This window comes from Lepus europaeus, chromosome 8 (genome assembly GCF_033115175.1).
Source record: "Lepus europaeus isolate LE1 chromosome 8, mLepTim1.pri, whole genome shotgun sequence".
NCBI classification, from domain to species: domain Eukaryota; kingdom Metazoa; phylum Chordata; class Mammalia; order Lagomorpha; family Leporidae; genus Lepus; species Lepus europaeus.
The window spans coordinates 55,385,702-55,402,667 of NC_084834.1; the positions used below are offsets into that span (position 1 = coordinate 55,385,702).

General features: G+C 40.1%; 1 protein-coding gene across 2 annotated transcripts in view; it reads right to left on the reverse strand.

Moving 5' to 3' along the window:
* Nucleotides 1-838: 838 nt before the first annotated feature.
* The window catches only part of ADAD1 (adenosine deaminase domain containing 1), a 65,265-nt gene continuing 49,137 nt past the window's right edge, over nucleotides 839-16,966 (reverse strand). For both annotated transcript variants that reach the window (XM_062199094.1, XM_062199093.1), the window contains exons 10-11: nucleotides 15,757-15,889; nucleotides 839-952 (exon numbers count right to left, since the gene is read on the reverse strand). In XM_062199094.1, the coding sequence (XP_062055078.1) occupies nucleotides 839-952; nucleotides 15,757-15,889 (247 nt within the window). The remainder of the gene's footprint in view (nucleotides 953-15,756; nucleotides 15,890-16,966) is intronic.

Here is a 16,966-nt window from a genome sequence, read left to right on the forward strand (position 1 = left end):
CAACAAAAACTCACAATTTCACTAAAGATATATATATATATATATACATATATATATATGTAGATACATATATCAACTCAAGAGTAGCTAAACTTTCACTTTTCATCTAATCACTGCAACAGTCTTCTACTTATATATATAAATTGGAAACCCTTAATATAAATTATAATGGATTAGATCACATTTGGTATAGATAGCTTATATAGCACACTTGAACAATTTTAAAGCATATAAGGTAATCCTCTATTAATTGGAATAATTTATCAAACTATTTCCTAACATGCTTAACATTTTTCTGCATTTATATGTGCAGTTTGCATTCATAAACTCCTGTGACATAAGAGATGGTGTCTTACTTTTTAAAACACTATCACCTAGAACAGTGACTGAAAAATGTTAGGCACTCTAATGCTTATTTAATTATTTTAAAAAGGATTAATTTTATTTATGACTTCCAATTCAAAGAAAAAACAACCTTGAGGTACCATGATGGTCACTATCACAGCTTATGGATAGCACTGAATCAAAAACTTAAAAGAAAATGAATTCCATTTTAAACTACAAAAAGGGTAGGGATTTTATAATATTTGTGATAGGAAAATGTCTACTTATTGAATCAAGCAATTATTTTTCAAAAAAATTCAAAGTAAAAAAATCCTAATGTTTCAAAGTAAATTGGCATGACTATTACAAATCCGCACTAATTCACAAATTTTCAACAGTTGCTATTATAAGACTCTGATTTTGAAAGCTGAAAACCTTCAATATTTTAACATTTTTACTAGTCAACACACACCAAAAAATAAAAGATTTTTATTATGACAAGGGAATGCTTAATTCACATACTAAATTGCTCTATACAGGGAGATTTCACAATCCAGGAGCCATAGCCATGTTGCTGTAAGTAGGATTTCAACAAAGTTTTAGCTTCTTGATAGGATGCAGACATACGCTAGAGGGGGGAAAAAATTGAATTGTATAAAACAAGCAGAATTTGACTTATAAAAAGTAGTCCTAATCTGTTTATCTTGACATTTTAAAAAATCACTGAAAATAATTTTTGAATTCCTACTTTTTCAATATTTTTTGAAGATAAAATATATTCTTTCCAATAAGCCTAAAAGGCAATTTTGATTCTTTTTAAGCATTTTAATCAAAAGAGTAATCATACTCATTACAAAAATTTGAAAAACAGAAATTACTAAGAAGGGAAAAAAGTACTTCAAATGCCAACACTATAGATAAGTTATAAATTTTTTTAAAAATGAACATATGAACTTTCTAAAAGGTACCTTTGTCAAAGTATAATTCACACACTATAAAATTCATCCATTGTAAAAACAGCAAATATCAACAAAGTTCAATTTTAAATCATCTATCACTCTAAAGGTTCCATTGTGCCCACCCACAGTCAATCTGTATTCTTGACCTTGGCTCTAGCCCCTGGAAACCACGAATCCCCTTTGCATGTCTACAGATTTTTGCTTTTTCTAGAAATTTCATGTATATTAACAGAAATATATTCTGTTGCAGCAAGTTTCTTTTCGTTAGCATATTTTCCACTCTACCAATGTTATTTCATGTATCAGTAGTTTGGTGCTTTTTATTGCTAATATTCCATGGTGCAACAGAGAGGGAGCTTACTGCTCTAGTCTAGGGGAAGTTAGTTTAAAAGTGGAGTGAGTGCAATCTCAGGGAAGAGTTAGGGAGAAAACCGCAGAGAAAACTCCTCGCAAATTAGAGGGACACTGGATCTATGTGGAAGGTGTGGATGTGCACAATTCAGGACCCCAGCAGTCAAGAGCCTCAGCACCAGCTTTGGACAGTGAGGTGAGACCATACTGCAGCAGCCCAAGCCGCTGGTGATAAAGCTGTGGGAAGAGTCTGGCGTAAGTCCGGATTGGAGCCCAGTGAGGAAGTGTACCTGCCAACCTACAGGGAAAAAAAGGAGGGGGCACGATTCTCTCTCCCAGACTACCTGGAACCAGCATCCTGCAACTAGTTGAGAGAGGGCAGGTGCTATTTTGTACATATGTAACAGCTGTTCCAGCTTGTGTCCACATGCCCAGTGACCAGCTGAGAGGAAAGGCCTGAGTCTGGCTGAGAGACTGACAGGAGGTTGGGCATTCCTGATTGTGGGAGCCTTGTGAAAACACTGTGTCTGCGTGGGAGGGTGTGGGTTTGGCTGGGTCTCTGGGCAGTCACTGTAGGCAGCTCCACATGCTCAGGGCTCCCTGATTGCCTGGTGAGGTAATTGCTGAGGGATCTGAGCTCACACTTAGGACCTGCATGGATCCTTTGTGTGGTTCTTGTGTCAGTATGATGAATACAGCACCCAACTAGGGCTAGCAATTGGACATTGGTCTCTTTGGAGGAGAGGAGGCGAGTGTGAGACTAAGCCAAAAGAGTGGAACAATCTCTCCCCTCTGAAAAGAAAAAAAAATAGAGATTTACCATCCCAACTCGGGCGCCACCTTGGACATTCCCCTCACCCTGGAGCACTGAACAGAGTTCTCTGGACACACCCCGCACATGCCTCTGGGCATTCACTGAAACAGCAGACACTCCACCTAGCCACAGAGGCAAAGTGCAAAGATACAAGCCTTCACAGGGGAAAAAAAGAAAAAAAAAATCTCCACAAATGACTAAAAAATATAGAAATTCAAGAAACAAGAATAAGGAAGACAACATGACATGCCAAAGGAACACAACAACACTTCAATTCTAGAAAGTGAAGATGAAGAGATTGAAGAAAAATCAGAAATGGAATTGAAAAAAATTGATTGTAGGATTACTTAGAATTAATCAGAAGCAAATCCACAAATTAAAGAAATCCATACATGACATGAATGAACATTTTTCACACAAAATTGAGATTTTAAAGAGAAACAAATGAAATATTGGATATGAAAAATTCAATAGATAAAAAATGGAGTGCAAAGCATTAAAAACAGATTCACTGAGGAAGAAGAAAGAAGATCTGAGTTAAAGACAAGTCTATGGAAATTTTACAGACCAAAAAAAAAAAAAGAGCAAAATTAGAAAACTAAAAAACAGTGCTGGAGATTTATGGGATACTATCAAACAACACAACATACAGGTCTTACAAGTTCCTGAAGGTGTGGAAAGAGAGAATGGATTAAAAAGCCTTTTAGTAAAATAAAAAGGGGCATCCAAGTACAGGAAGCACATAGAATTCCTAAAAGACATGACCAAAAAAGAACTCCACCACAACACATTGTACTCAAACTTTCCACAGTAAAACAAAAAATTCTAAAATGTACACAAGAGAAATGCCAGATTACTTTCAGAGGATCTCCAATTAGAATTACAGCTGACTTCTCATCAGAAACCCTACAGGCTAGGAGAGACTGGCAAGATATATTCCAAGTCTTATGAGAAAAAAATACTGTACCCTGCAAAGCTCTCACTTATGAATAAAGGTGAAATAAAGGCCTTCCATCATATAGATATATTACATTTTATTCATGCATTCACCAGCTGAAGCTGATGAACATGTGAACTGTTTCTACTTTTTGATTTTACAGATAAGGGTGCTATAAATACCAATTTATGAATCTGTATGTAAACAAAAATTTTTAATTCTCCTGGATACTCGTGGTACTACAGGATCACAGGTAAGTACAAGCTTTCCTTTGTAAGAAAATGCCAAACTGTTTCCCAAAATGGTTATACCATTTTACACTCCAATCAACAAATGCCTAAAGGCACATTTCTCCATAACCTCAATAATACCTGATAGGCTGAGTCTTCGGATTTTAGTCAGTGTGTATCACTGTGGTTTTATTTATTTCCAATATGAGGCTGAACATAACTTATTTATTACTCACTTGTATATAGTCCTTACCATCTCAAAAACAGATTGTCTGTTCTATTACTTTTATATATTTTGTATATTTTATCAGATGCATTTTTTTTGGACAGGCAGAGTTAGACAGTGAGAGACAGAGAGAAGGGTCTTCCTTCCATTGGTTCACCCCCCAAATGGCTGCTATGCTGTGCTGATTCAAAGCCAGGAGCCAGGTGCTTCCTCCTGGTCTCCCACGCGGGTGCATGGCCCAAGCACTTGGGCCATCCTCAACTGCCTTCCCGGGCCACAGCAGAGAGCTGGACTGGAAGAGGAACAACTGGGACAGAATCTGGCACCGCAACCGGGACTGGAATCCTGGGTGCTGGTGCCGTAGGCGGAGGATTAGCCAAGTGAGCCACGGCGCCAGCCCAGATGCATGATTTATGTCTGTGGCTTGCATCTTAACTTTCAAAAATGTTTAATTTAATTAAAAGGCAGAGAGAGAGTGTGTGTGTGCATTTCCCACATTCCAATTCACTCCCCAAATGCCCACAACAGCCAGGGCTAGAGTACAGGCTGAAGCCAAGAGCCAGAACTTCATCTGGGTTTCTGATGGACATAACAGGGACCCAGCAGTCATCATCTGCTGTCTCTAAGGATACATATTATCAGGAAGTTGGACCAGATAGGCACTCTTACATGAGATGTAGACATCTCAAGGAGTGGCTTAACTTGCTATGCCACAATGCCTGTTTAGTATCTTCATGTTCTCAACGATGACTTCTGACAGACAAGCTTTCAATGTTGGAGGCAAATGATCAATTTATTTTTATTTTCTATTTTATGCTTTTGGAGTAATATCTAAGAACTCTTTTCCCTGATCATTGGTTACTATTCTCACCCTGTCTTTTATACTACAGTGTCTAAGTGTCTACAGCAGGTTATAATGGAACAAATGAAGGCCTTCAGCAACCAGGCAGTCAACCAAATGCTGCTACAGGGATATACTCCGCTCCCCACCCAGGAGACAGTGGCTTGAGACATCACCCCATGCCATCGAAGAGTACCTCATGGCCCCATGTCAGCAGGAAGTAGCTCTAAAGACAGATCATCGTCCCTCTACCCCTCCTGGACTTTTGGGACTAATGTAATCCCATACAAATCCTGCTTTATAAAAAACAAAAGGGGGGGAATGTTAGGAAACTGGCGTAGTTTTAGCCAGGTGGCCGCATGGCACAGCTACCTGAGCCAGGCTCCACCCCCATCCTAATGGGATTCGCTGTTTTTGCTTCCCTGCCCACCTTCAGGCAAAGTTTTAAAAGGGCCTGTTCCTGAACACATGCTCTCTTGACTCTTCTCTCTCGGTTCCTCTCTCTAGCCTCCTCCTCTGGTCTCTTGGCTTTCTCTCTCAGCTCCTCTCTGCTCTCTTCTCTCCATGCTAGCTCCTCTCCTCTCTGTTCTCTCTTATGCTCTCTTTCTCTCTCTTTCCCTTCACTGCCCCTTCACTCCAGTCTGTAGGGTGTTCCCCAATAAGCCCTTTCCCTTAAAAAAAAAAAAAAAGAACTCTTTCCCTAATAATGACATATTTTCTCATATTCAATTTCCAAATTTATAGTATTAACACTGACAGATCTAAGAACTTTAATTTTTGTTATGTAATTAACAAAGTGATCTAACTTATTTTAATCATGGAAACCCCAGAATTTTAGCACCATCTGTTGAAAAGAGTATTCTTTTTCCCTTTGAATTACCTGATACCTTGTACAAAATCAACTCACCCAAGGCAAGTTGTTTATTTCTGTTCCATTGATCTACGGGCCTATCATTGTATCAATACATTTATCTTAATTAAAGATGATTTACATAGGCATAGTTCATTTTTATTTTATTTTATTTTATTATGCTGAACACGTTTTTTAAACACAAATTGAAGGTTTCTGGCAGCCACGTGTTTAGCATTTGCATTTGTATCACTTTTCAACAGCATGTGCTCACTTCAATTCTGTGTCATTTTGGCAACCCTTACAGTATTTCAAATTTTTCATCACATCTGCTGTTATTAATATACTATATAATAATTATTATTAATGTTACCACCATAATTATCTTGGGGCACCACAAACCTCACCTAAACAATACACAAAACTTAATAAATGTCATATGTATTCTTACTGCTCTACCAGCCAGCTGTGTACCCATACTCCTTCCTCCAGCTTTCCTAGTCTCTGAGGCACAATACTGAAATCTGGCCAAGTAATTATGCTACAATGGCTTCTTTTTTATTTTTATTTTTTTTGACAGGCAGAGTGGATAGTGAGAGAGAGAGAGACAGAGAGAAAGGTCTTCCCTTTTGCCATTGGTTCACCCTCCAATGGCCGTTGCGGCCAGCACATCTCGCTGATCTGAAGCCAGGAACCAGGTGCTTCTCCTGGTCTCCCATGCGGGTGCAGGGCCCAAGCACTTGGGCCATCCTCCACTGCCTTCCCAGGCCATAGCAGAGAGCTGGCCTGGAAGAGGGGCAACCAGGATAGAATCCGGCGCCCCAACCGGGACTAGAACCTGGTGTGCCGGCACCTCAAGGTGGAGGATTAGCCTGTTAAGCCACGGCGCCGGCCTACAATGGCTTCTAAATGCTCAAGTTAAAGAAAGACTTGCATTCTCTTTCATTTGAAAGCAAAAGCTAGACATGACTGAGCTTAGTGAGGAAGGTCAAAATCCAAGATAGGCTGAAAGTTAGGCCTCTTGTATCATCCAGTTATTCAAGTTGTAAATGCAAAGGAAAAGTTCTTCAACTATATTAAAAGTGGTATTCCAGTGAACACACAAGTAAAAAGGAAGCAAAACAGCATATTGCTGAAATGGCAGAAGTCCCTCTCTTCAATTCTATGTATGAAGTCTGCCAGAAGTGAGGAAGCTGCAGAAGAAAGACTGAAGCTAGCAGAGGTTGGTTCATGAGGTTTAAGAAAAGAAACCATTTCCCTAACATGAAAGTGCAAGGTGAAGCATTGAGAGCTGATGCAGAAGCTGCAGTACGTTATCTAGAAGATGTAGATAAGGCAATTGATAAACATGGCTACATTAAACAAAAAATACTGAACGTAGACAAAAGAACTTTCTATTATAAGTAGATACCATCTAGGATTTCCATAGTTAGAGAATAAAAGTCAATGCCGGGCTTCAAAGTTTCAACAGACAAGCTGACTTTCTTGTTAGAGACTAGTGCAGCTAGTGAGTTTAAGTTGAAGTCAATGTTCATTTATGATTCTCAAAATCCAAGGACACTTAAGTATTATACTGTATCTACTAAGCCTGTACTCTATAAATGAAACAGAGTCTGAACAACAGTACAGCTGTATGCAATATGGTTTGCTGAGTACTTTAAGCCCACTGTTGTGACCTACTGCTTAGAAAAAAAATTCTGGCCAGTGCCACAGCTCACTAGGCTAATCTTCTGCCTGCGGCGCCAGCACCCTGGATTCTAGTCTTGGTCTGGGTGCCGGATTCTGTCCCGATTGCTCCTTTTCCATTCTAGCTCTCTGCTGTGGCCCGGGAGTGCAGTGAAGGATGGCCCAGGTCCTTGGGCCCTGCACCCGCATGGGAGACCAGGAGGAGGCATCTGGTTCCTGGCTTCGGATCAGTGCGGTCGCCAGCTGTAGCGGCCACTATGGGGGTGAACCAACGGAAAAAAGTAAGACCTTTCTGTTTTTCTCTAACTCTGCCTGTCAAAAAAAAAAAAAAAATTCCTCTGAAAATGTTACTGCTCACTGACAATGAGTCCCTCAACAGCTTTGACAAACATTTATAATGAGATTAGTGTGTCTTTTATATTTCTTATACATCCATCCTGCAGTACATAAATCAAGGAATAATTGCGACTTTTAAGTTTTATTTAAAAAATATATTCTGTAAGGCTACAGTTGCCATAAATAGTGATTCCTTTGATATACCTAGGCAAAATAAAAAGAATACCTTCTGAAAGCATTAATCAACCTAGAAGTTATGAAGAAAATTCATAATTCATGGGCGAAGATAAAAAAATTGAACATTAACAGCTTAGAAGAAATTGATTCTGAACTTCATGAATGACTTAGGTCATTCAAGACTTCACTCCAGGAAGTTGATGTGGTTGAAACAGTAAGTGAGCTAGAAGTAGAACCTGAGGATGACACTGAATTGCTGCAATCCCAAAATGTTCACAGATGAGGAGAAAAGAAAAAGTGGTTTCTTGAGATGGGAATGCACTCTTAGTAAAGATGCTATGAACACTGTTGAAATGACAACAAAGGATTTACATTATTACATGAACTTAGTTGATGAAGCAGCAACAGGGTTTGAGAGGACTGACTTCAATTTTTAAGAAGTTCTATTGTGGGTAAAATGCTAGCAAACAACATCGTATACTACAGGAAAATCTTTCATGAAAAAAAATGTCAATCCATGTGGCAAACTTTTTTTCTGTCTTAAGAAATTGGCACAGACACCCCCAGGCTTCAGCACATACCACCCTGACCAGTCAACAGCCATCAACATTAGGCAAGATCTTTGACCTGCAAAAATTATTATGACTTTTTGAAAGCTCAAATGATCATCAGCACTTTTTAGCAATAAAGTGTTTTAAAATTAAGGTATATCACTGTGTTTTTTTTTGACAGTGTTATTTCACAGCTAAAACATTATAGTGTACACTTTTATGTGCACTGGATAACCAGAAAGCTCCTGTAACTGATTTTATTGCAGTATTCATTTTATTATGGTACTGTGGAACCAAATCTGCACTCTAAGGTATATCTATAGTAAGTTTTGAAACTAGGTAAGCTAAGTTGTCTAACTCTGGATATTCTTAAAATTATCTTGTTTTTCCATTGTCTCCTGGGTTTCCATATCAAGTTTTCAATCAGCTTGTCAATTTCTATACAAAAATCTGTTGGGGGTCAGGAGTGTCATTGTGGTACAGTGGGTAAAGCCACTGCCTGTGATACTGACATCCCATATGGGCACTAGGTCATGTCCCAGTTACTCCACTTTCAATCAAGCTCCCTGCTAACGGCCTGTGGAAAGTAGCAGAAGATAGCTCAAGTACTTGGGCCCTAGCCATCCAAGAAGGAGATCCAGATGAAGCTTCTGGCTTCAGCCTGGTCCAGCTCTGGCCATCGCGGCCATCTGCAGAGTGAACCAACAATTGGAAGCTATTTCTTTCTAATACTGACTTTCATATAAATAGCTAATTTAAAAAAATAGGAAAAACAAATAGTACAACAAAAACAGAGCCAGAGGCATCACAATACCAGATTTCAGGACATACTACAGGGCAGTTGTTATCAAAACAGCATGGTACTGGTACAGAAACAGATGGATAGACCAATGGAACAGAACAGAAACACCAGAAATCAATCCAAACATCTACAGCCAACTTATATTTGATCAAAGATCCAAAACCAATCCCTGGAATAAGGATAGTCTATTCAATAAATGGTGCTGGGAAAGTGGGATTTCCACGTGCAGAAGCATGAAGCAAGACCCCTACCTTTCACCTTACACAAAAATTCACTCAACATGGATTAAAGACTTAAATCTACGACCCGAAACCATCAAATTATTAGAGAGCATTGGAGAAATCCTGCAAGATATAGGCACAGGCAAAGACTTCTTGGAAAAGACCCCAGAAGCACAGGTAGTCAAAACCAAAATTAACATTTGGGATTGCATCAAATTGAGAAGTTTCAGTACTTCAGGAAAGTGTAGAGGCAAACGATAGAATGGGAAAAAATATTTGCAAACTATGCTACAGATAAAAGGTTGATAACCAGAATCTACAAAGAAATCAAGAAACTCCACAACAACAAAACAAACAACCCACTTAAGAGATGGGCCAAGGACCTCAATAGACATTTTTCAAAAGAGGAAATCCAAATGGCCAACAGACACATGAAAAAATGTTCAAGATCACTAGCAATCAGAGAAATGCAAATCAAAACCACAATGAGGTTTCACCTCACCCCAGTGAGAATGGCTCACATTCAGAAATCTACCAACAACAGATGCTGGAGAGGATGTGGGGAGAAAGGGACACTAACCCACTGTTGGTGGGAATGCAAACTGGTTAAGCCACTATGGAAGTCTGTCTGGAGATTCCTCAGAAACCTGAATATAACTCTACCATACAACCCAGCCATCCCACTCCTTGGAATTTACCCAAAGGAAATTAATTTGGCAAATAAAAAAGCCATCTGCACATTAATGTTTATTGCAGCTCAATTCACAATAGCTAAGACCTGGAACCAACCCAAATGCCCATCAACAGTAGACTGGATAAAGAAATTATGGGACATGTACTCTATAGAATACTATACAGCAGTAAGAAACAACGAAACCCGGTCATTTGCAACAAGATGGAGCAATCTGGAAAACATCATGCTGAGTGAATTAAGCCAGTCCCAAAGAGACAAATATCATTTGTTTTCCCTGAGCAGTGACAATTAACTGAGCACCAAAGGGGAAACCTGTTGAAGTGAAATGGACACTATCAGAAACAATGACCGGATCAGCTCTTGTCCTGACTCTTGATGTACAATGTAATACTTTATCTTTTTTAGTATTTTTGTTGTTGTTGTTGTTCTAGTACTAGTGGTTGAACTCTGTAATTAACACACAATTATTTTTAGGTGTTTAAATTTTAACTGAAAAGTGATCCCTGTTAAATATAAGAGTGGGAAAAAGAGAGGGAGGAGATGTACAATTTGGGACATGCTCAATCGGACTTATCCCAAATGGTGGAGTTAGAAACGTGCCAGGGGATTCCAATACAATCCCATCAAGGTTGCATGTCCAGTGCCATCTCAAATTGATCCAGGTGATCAATTTCAGTGCACAATTGATCACACTGATAGGTCTAAGAGTCAAAGGGATCACACAAACAAGACTAGTGTCTGCTAATACTAACTGGCAGAATCAACAAGGGAGAGAAACGATCCAACATGGGAAGTGGGATACACAGCAGACTCATAGAATGGCAGATGTCCTAAATAGCACTCTGGCCTCAGAATCAGCCCTTAAGGCATTCGGATCTGGCTAAAGAATCCATGAGAGTATTTTAGGCATGGAAAGCCAAGACACTCTGGCAAAAAACAAAAAAACCTAAATGAAAGATCTCTGCGAATGAGATCCCAGTGGAAAGAACCGGGCCATGAAAGAAGGAGGTACCTTTCTCTGAAGTGAGGAGAGAACTTCTACTTTGACTATGACCCTATCGGGATAAGATCAAAGTCAGCAAACCCTAAAGGCTTCCATAGCCTTGGCAACTCATGACTAGAGCCTAGGGAGATTACTGATGCCATAAACAAGAGTGTCAAATTGTTAAATCAACAACAGGAGTCACTGTGTACTTACGTCTCATGTGGGATCTGTCCTTAATGTGTTGTCCATTGTGAAGTGATGCTATAACTAGTACTAAAACAGTATTTTTACACTTTGTGTTTCTGTGTGGGTGCAGGCTGATGAAATCTTTACTTAGTATATACTGAATCGATCTTCTGTATATAAAGATAATTGGAAATGAAAAAAAAAACCTGGTGTTAAATTGGACATTGCAGAGAAAATTAATCAATTTTTTAAAAATATCATGTAGGATCTCTGTTCTTAATGTGCTGTACATTGTGATTTAATGCTACAACTAGTACTCCAACAGTATTTTTTCACTTTGTGTTGCTATGTGGGGGCAGACTGTTGAAATCTTTGCTTAGTATATACTAAACCGATCTTCTGTGTGTGGAGAGAATTGAAAATGAATCTTGATGTGAATGGAAGGGGAGAGGGAGCGGGAAGGGGGAGGGTTGCAGGTGGGAGGGAGGTTATGGGGGGGGAGCCATTGTAATCCATAAGCTGTACTTTGGAAATTTATATTCATTAAATAAAAGTTAAAAAAAATGGATGTGAATTTACAAAGTGCAACTTTTGTATTGTTGTAGCTTCCTCCCCCCCAACCTCCCTCCCTCTCGTGGCCCTCCCTTCTCCTGCTCCCTCTCCCATCCCACCCTTCATCAAGTTTCATTTTTGGTTATCTTTGTATACAGAAGATCGACTTAGTGTATACTGAGCGGAGATTTCAACAGACTGCACTCACACAACCACAGCCAATCAGGTTAATTAACACTCCCCTTTGGAAGTAGATTAAAAGCCTGGGACATGGTGTGTATGCCACTCTTTGCCCTGGCCTCTAGCCAGGAGGGGGCTAGCTGTAGCCCTTCGCCTCCAGGGTGTGTGGCCTTCAGGCCACCTGCCCTAGGCTTCCTGGCCTAGATGCTCTTCCACGTGGCTGGTTCCTGGTACTCGGTAGGAACCCAGATTTACCACTCTCTCTTAGATAAAGCTCTCACTTTCCTATGCATTTTTTTGCACTAAATAAAAGCTTAAAACGTAAAAAAAAAAAAAAAAAAGTTAGACTATGATTCTTAAGAGGAGGGAGGAATTAAGTAAAATGCTATATTTACTCAAGACTTATTTTCTCCTGAAAGCATTTTTTTTGTTGTTTCAGCATAAGAGAATTAGGTCTCAGCTGAATGCAGCAGTAGCCTTCAGCTGAGCGGCAGAGGTCTGAATTCAGAATATGTAAGGCGGACAGGGTTGGAAGGATAAGATCTTTGTAAGAAGAAAATTACAGAGAAATTAACCATTAATAATTTCCCCTTGAACTAGGTAGATAGAGAGTGAAAGCAACCCAGCAGGAAATAGCAACTCAAAAGCCAAATTTCTGAGATATTCCAGTAGCCATGCAGTGTTACAAGGACAGACGTGAAAGCCCAATTCCTGCCACGGTAGACTGGAGAAAGTCACATCAGACTTTGTCATAAGGAAAAGAGATTAACTGAAATAAGCCCCTAACAAAGTCCAACCAGTTCTTGATAAGATCAAGTGATGTGCTTGTTCTCTGTATACCTCTCAAAGAAAAATTAACCCTTTCTGGAGAACGAGGACATCAGTTAGTGACCCAATAATATTTCATATAAAATGTATAGCATTTAATACAAATTCATTTGTTATGCCAATAAAACAACAGGATCAATTGACTCTGTATAACAGAAAATAATGCTCAGTAAGCCTATTGAGTGGGTGATTCAGATATTAGATTATCATAGGAATTGTAAAACAACTATGACTAATGTAACCAAGTGAATAGAAGAGATGATGGAGATCCGGAACATAGATAGATAGATAGAACACAGAAGACACTTGGAGCCTATAAAAATGTCAAATTTAGATTCCTAGCCCTGCTCCTGAGTCCAGCTTCCTGATAATGCACACACTGGGAGGAAGCAAGTGATGCCTCAAGTGTTGAATTCCTGCCATCCATGTGGGAGATCTGGATTGTGTTCTTGGATCCTGGTTTTGCCCTGGTCCAAACCTGTTTATTGTAGACATTTAAAAAAAAAAGATTTTTATTTATTTATTTGAGGGGTAGAGTAACAGACAGAGGGAGAGACAGAAAGAAAGGTCTTCCATCTGGTTCACCCCCTAAATGGCCACAATGGCCAGAGCTGGGCCTATCTGAAGCCGGTGGTCAGGGGCTTCTTCCAGGTCTCTCACATGTGTGCAGGGCCACAAGCACTCAGGCCATCTTCAACTGCTTTCCCAGGCCATAGCAGACAGCTGGATCTGAAGAGGAGCAGCCAGAACACAAACTGGTGCCCATTTGGGATGACGGTGCTGCAGGAGGAGGTTTAGCTCATTATGCCACAGTGCCGGCCCCAACTGTAGACATTTGAGAAGTAAACCAGTGGATAGAAGATCTCTCTCTGCCTGTCTGCTTGTCTTTCCATCTCTCTACTTTGAAAACCAGCTAATGAAGTAAATAAATACCTAAATTAATAGATATTTTTAAACAGATAGAACAGAAAAGTTAAGCTGTTCTAAGTGTCTTGTACTGTTTGGAGAGACTGGTATCAAGTATTAATTGTAGACAGCCTGTAGTAAGTCAAGGATTCATGTTGTAATCGCTAAAGTTTTTAATATTTTAAAAACGATTCATTTTATTTATTTGAAAGGGTTAGATATCCTTCACTCCTTGGTTCACCCTCTCAAATGGCTGCAACGGTGGGGGGTGGGCCAGGCCAGATCCAGGAGCCTGGAACTCCATCTTGGTCTGCCACACATGTTCAGGAGCTCAAGCCCTGGGACCATCTTCTGCTGCTTTCCCAGACTCATTAGCAGGGAGCCTGATCGAAAGTGGAGCAGCCAGGGGACTGGAGCCAGTGCTCAATATGGGATGCATGCAGTGGCATAACCCTCTCCAGAACAATGCCAGCTGCAAGGTCATTTGTATCTTCTTTGGGGAAATATCTATTCACATCCTTTGCCCATCTGAAAAATTAAGTCATTTGGCTTCATTATTGAGTTGTAAAAACTCTTTGTATATCCTGAATACTATATATACAATTTTCAAACATTTTCTCCCAGTGGTCTGTCTCTTCATTTTCTTAATGACTTTTCAAAAGCACAAGTTTCAATTTTAATAAAGTCCAAATTTAATTTTTTTTCCTGGGGTTGGTACTGTGGCACAGTGGGTAAGCCTCTGCCTATGATACCAGCATCCCAATAAGGGCTGCCGCCTGCTCAAGACCCAACTGCTCCACTTCCCATTCAGCTCCCTGCTAAAATGCACCTGGAAAAGCAGAAGATCCTCCAAAGTACTTGGGGCCCTGCCAACCACAAGCGAGACCCAGATGCAGTTCCAAGCTTCTGGCTTTAGCCTGGTCCAGCTCTGGCCCTTGTAGCCATTTGGGAAGTGAACCAATGGATGAAAGATCTCTAACTCTGCTTTTTAAATAAATAAATACATCTCAAACACAAATATATATGCATCTATATATATTTGCTGTATTCAACGTTTGTATTCCTCCATGATCAGTTGCTGTTGACTTATTTTTTTCTGAGTATGGGTTACACATTCTTGTTTTATTCACATACAATTTTTGGTTAAAACATGGACTTTTTTTTTTTTTTGACAGGCAGAGTGGATAGTGAGAGAGAGAGAGACAGAGAGAAAGGTCTTCCTTTGCCGTTGGTTCACCCTCCAATGGCCGCCGCGGCTGGCGCACTGCGACTGGAGCACTGCGCTGATCCGATGGCAGGAGCCAGGTGCTTATACTGATCTCCCATGGGGTGCAGGGTCCAAGCACTTGGGCCATCCTCCACTGCACTCCCTGGCCACAGCAGAGAGCTGGCCTGGAAGAGGGGCAACCGGGATAGAATCCGGCGCCCCGACCAGGACTAGAACCTGGTGTGCCGGCGCCGCAAGGCGGAGGATTAGCCTAGTGAGCCGCGGTGCCGGCTGAAAACATGGACTTTTAAAGTAACAGTCTAGCAATTCTGATTTAACACAGTGTCATATACAGAAAAATTTTACTGGCCGGTGCTGTGGCTCACTTGGCTAATCCTCTGCCTGCGGTGCCAGCACCCCGGGTTCTACCCAGTTGGGGCGCCAGATTCTGTCCCAGTTGCTCCTCTTCCAGTTCAGCTCTCTGCTGTGGCCCAGGAAGGCAGTGGAGGATGGCCCAAGTGCTTGGGCCCTGCACCCGCATGGGAGACCAGCAGGAAGCACGTGGCTCCTGGCTTCAGATCAGTGCAGTGCACTGGCCGTAGCGGCCATTTGAGGGGGTGAACCAACGGAAGGAAGACCTTTCTCACTGTCTCTCACTGTCTAACTCTGCCTGTCAAAAACAAAAAAAAATTTTACTACCATTTTGTCTCTCTGGGTATAACATCAAATTTTGGACAATATTATCAAAGTTAAGTATACATCACACTGATGTGGCTACTTTATGTGATATTAGTATATCTGTATGTGTATATTAGTATATACATGCCTTTGCTAAATAGAATCATCCTAAAATTACATCATCACTATTTTTCATTTTATTTCTAAAATCAACTTAATTCCTTTAAGAACTTACCTTAGCTTCATGATAGGTAGTAGCTTCAAGTAAATCTTCCTTTTTAGCTTCTTTGGCAAGCAGATTAAATCGGCTTAACATTGCAGCCTTACAAAGGCGACTCGCCATTGACACACCACTTTTAAAGGGGGAGCTAAAGTAGAAAGGAATAAAACATTCACTAGTTGTTATTGTTTATGTTGGCAATTATAGGAACTTAAATAGTCTAAAAATATTTATCTTATGTACAATGTATGCAGTAAAATTTTTATACATAAACCTTCTGAACATTTAATTACTTTTCTGAAGCTATTCAATTTTATTTGAAGTTACAGTTTCATAAAATAATGTATAAATTTGATATTTGGAACACTTCTATTTGAAGAAAAATTAATCTACAGTTATATAAATACAAACAGTGATTCTATCTGATATTGACTGGAAAGGAACATGCAAATACTTTCTGGGATGATGAGGATGTGTCATCTTTTGACTGGAGTGGTCATTACATAGGCATATACATATATCAAAATTCACAAAACTGTACAGCATATTTCACTGTATATAAATTTTCACTCAAAACAAATATACACCCACTTCACAACCCTCCACATATGTATGTGTACACGCTTGTATTTTTTATTTTCTATTGTATTTAAAGGTTTTATTTATTTGAAAAGTAGTTACAGAGAGGGCAAGTGTAAGGGCAGGAGGGAGGGCATGGGGGGGGAGGGAGAGGGAGAGGGAGAGGGAGAGGGAGAGAGAGAGAGAGAGAGAGAGAGAGAGAATCTTCTATCTGCTCTCTCGACAAATGGCAGCAACACCTGGCTGAGGCTGGACAGCGCCTACGCCCGAAGCCTGGAATTCCATCCAAGTCTCCCACATGGATACAGGATCCCAAGCACTTGGGCCACCTTCTGGTGCTTTCCCAAGTACAGTAGCAGGGAATTTGGAATGGAAGTGGAAGCAGCAGGGCTTGACCCAGCAGCCCATATTTGGGATAATGGTGCCACAGGTGGTGTCTTAACCTGCTGTTACAATGCTGTCCCCTACATGTCCCTGTAGATGTATACACAAGTTGTTTCTAATAAAAGTGAGTCCATAGATAATAAATCTTTTTGCTACTTTAACTTTTCCCCTTCATCACTTTTTTTTTTTTTGTGACAGTTTACGAAGCTGCCAAAGCCCCTCATTGTTAATATTCTCTGTGCTCTTCACAATGTGCCTTTTC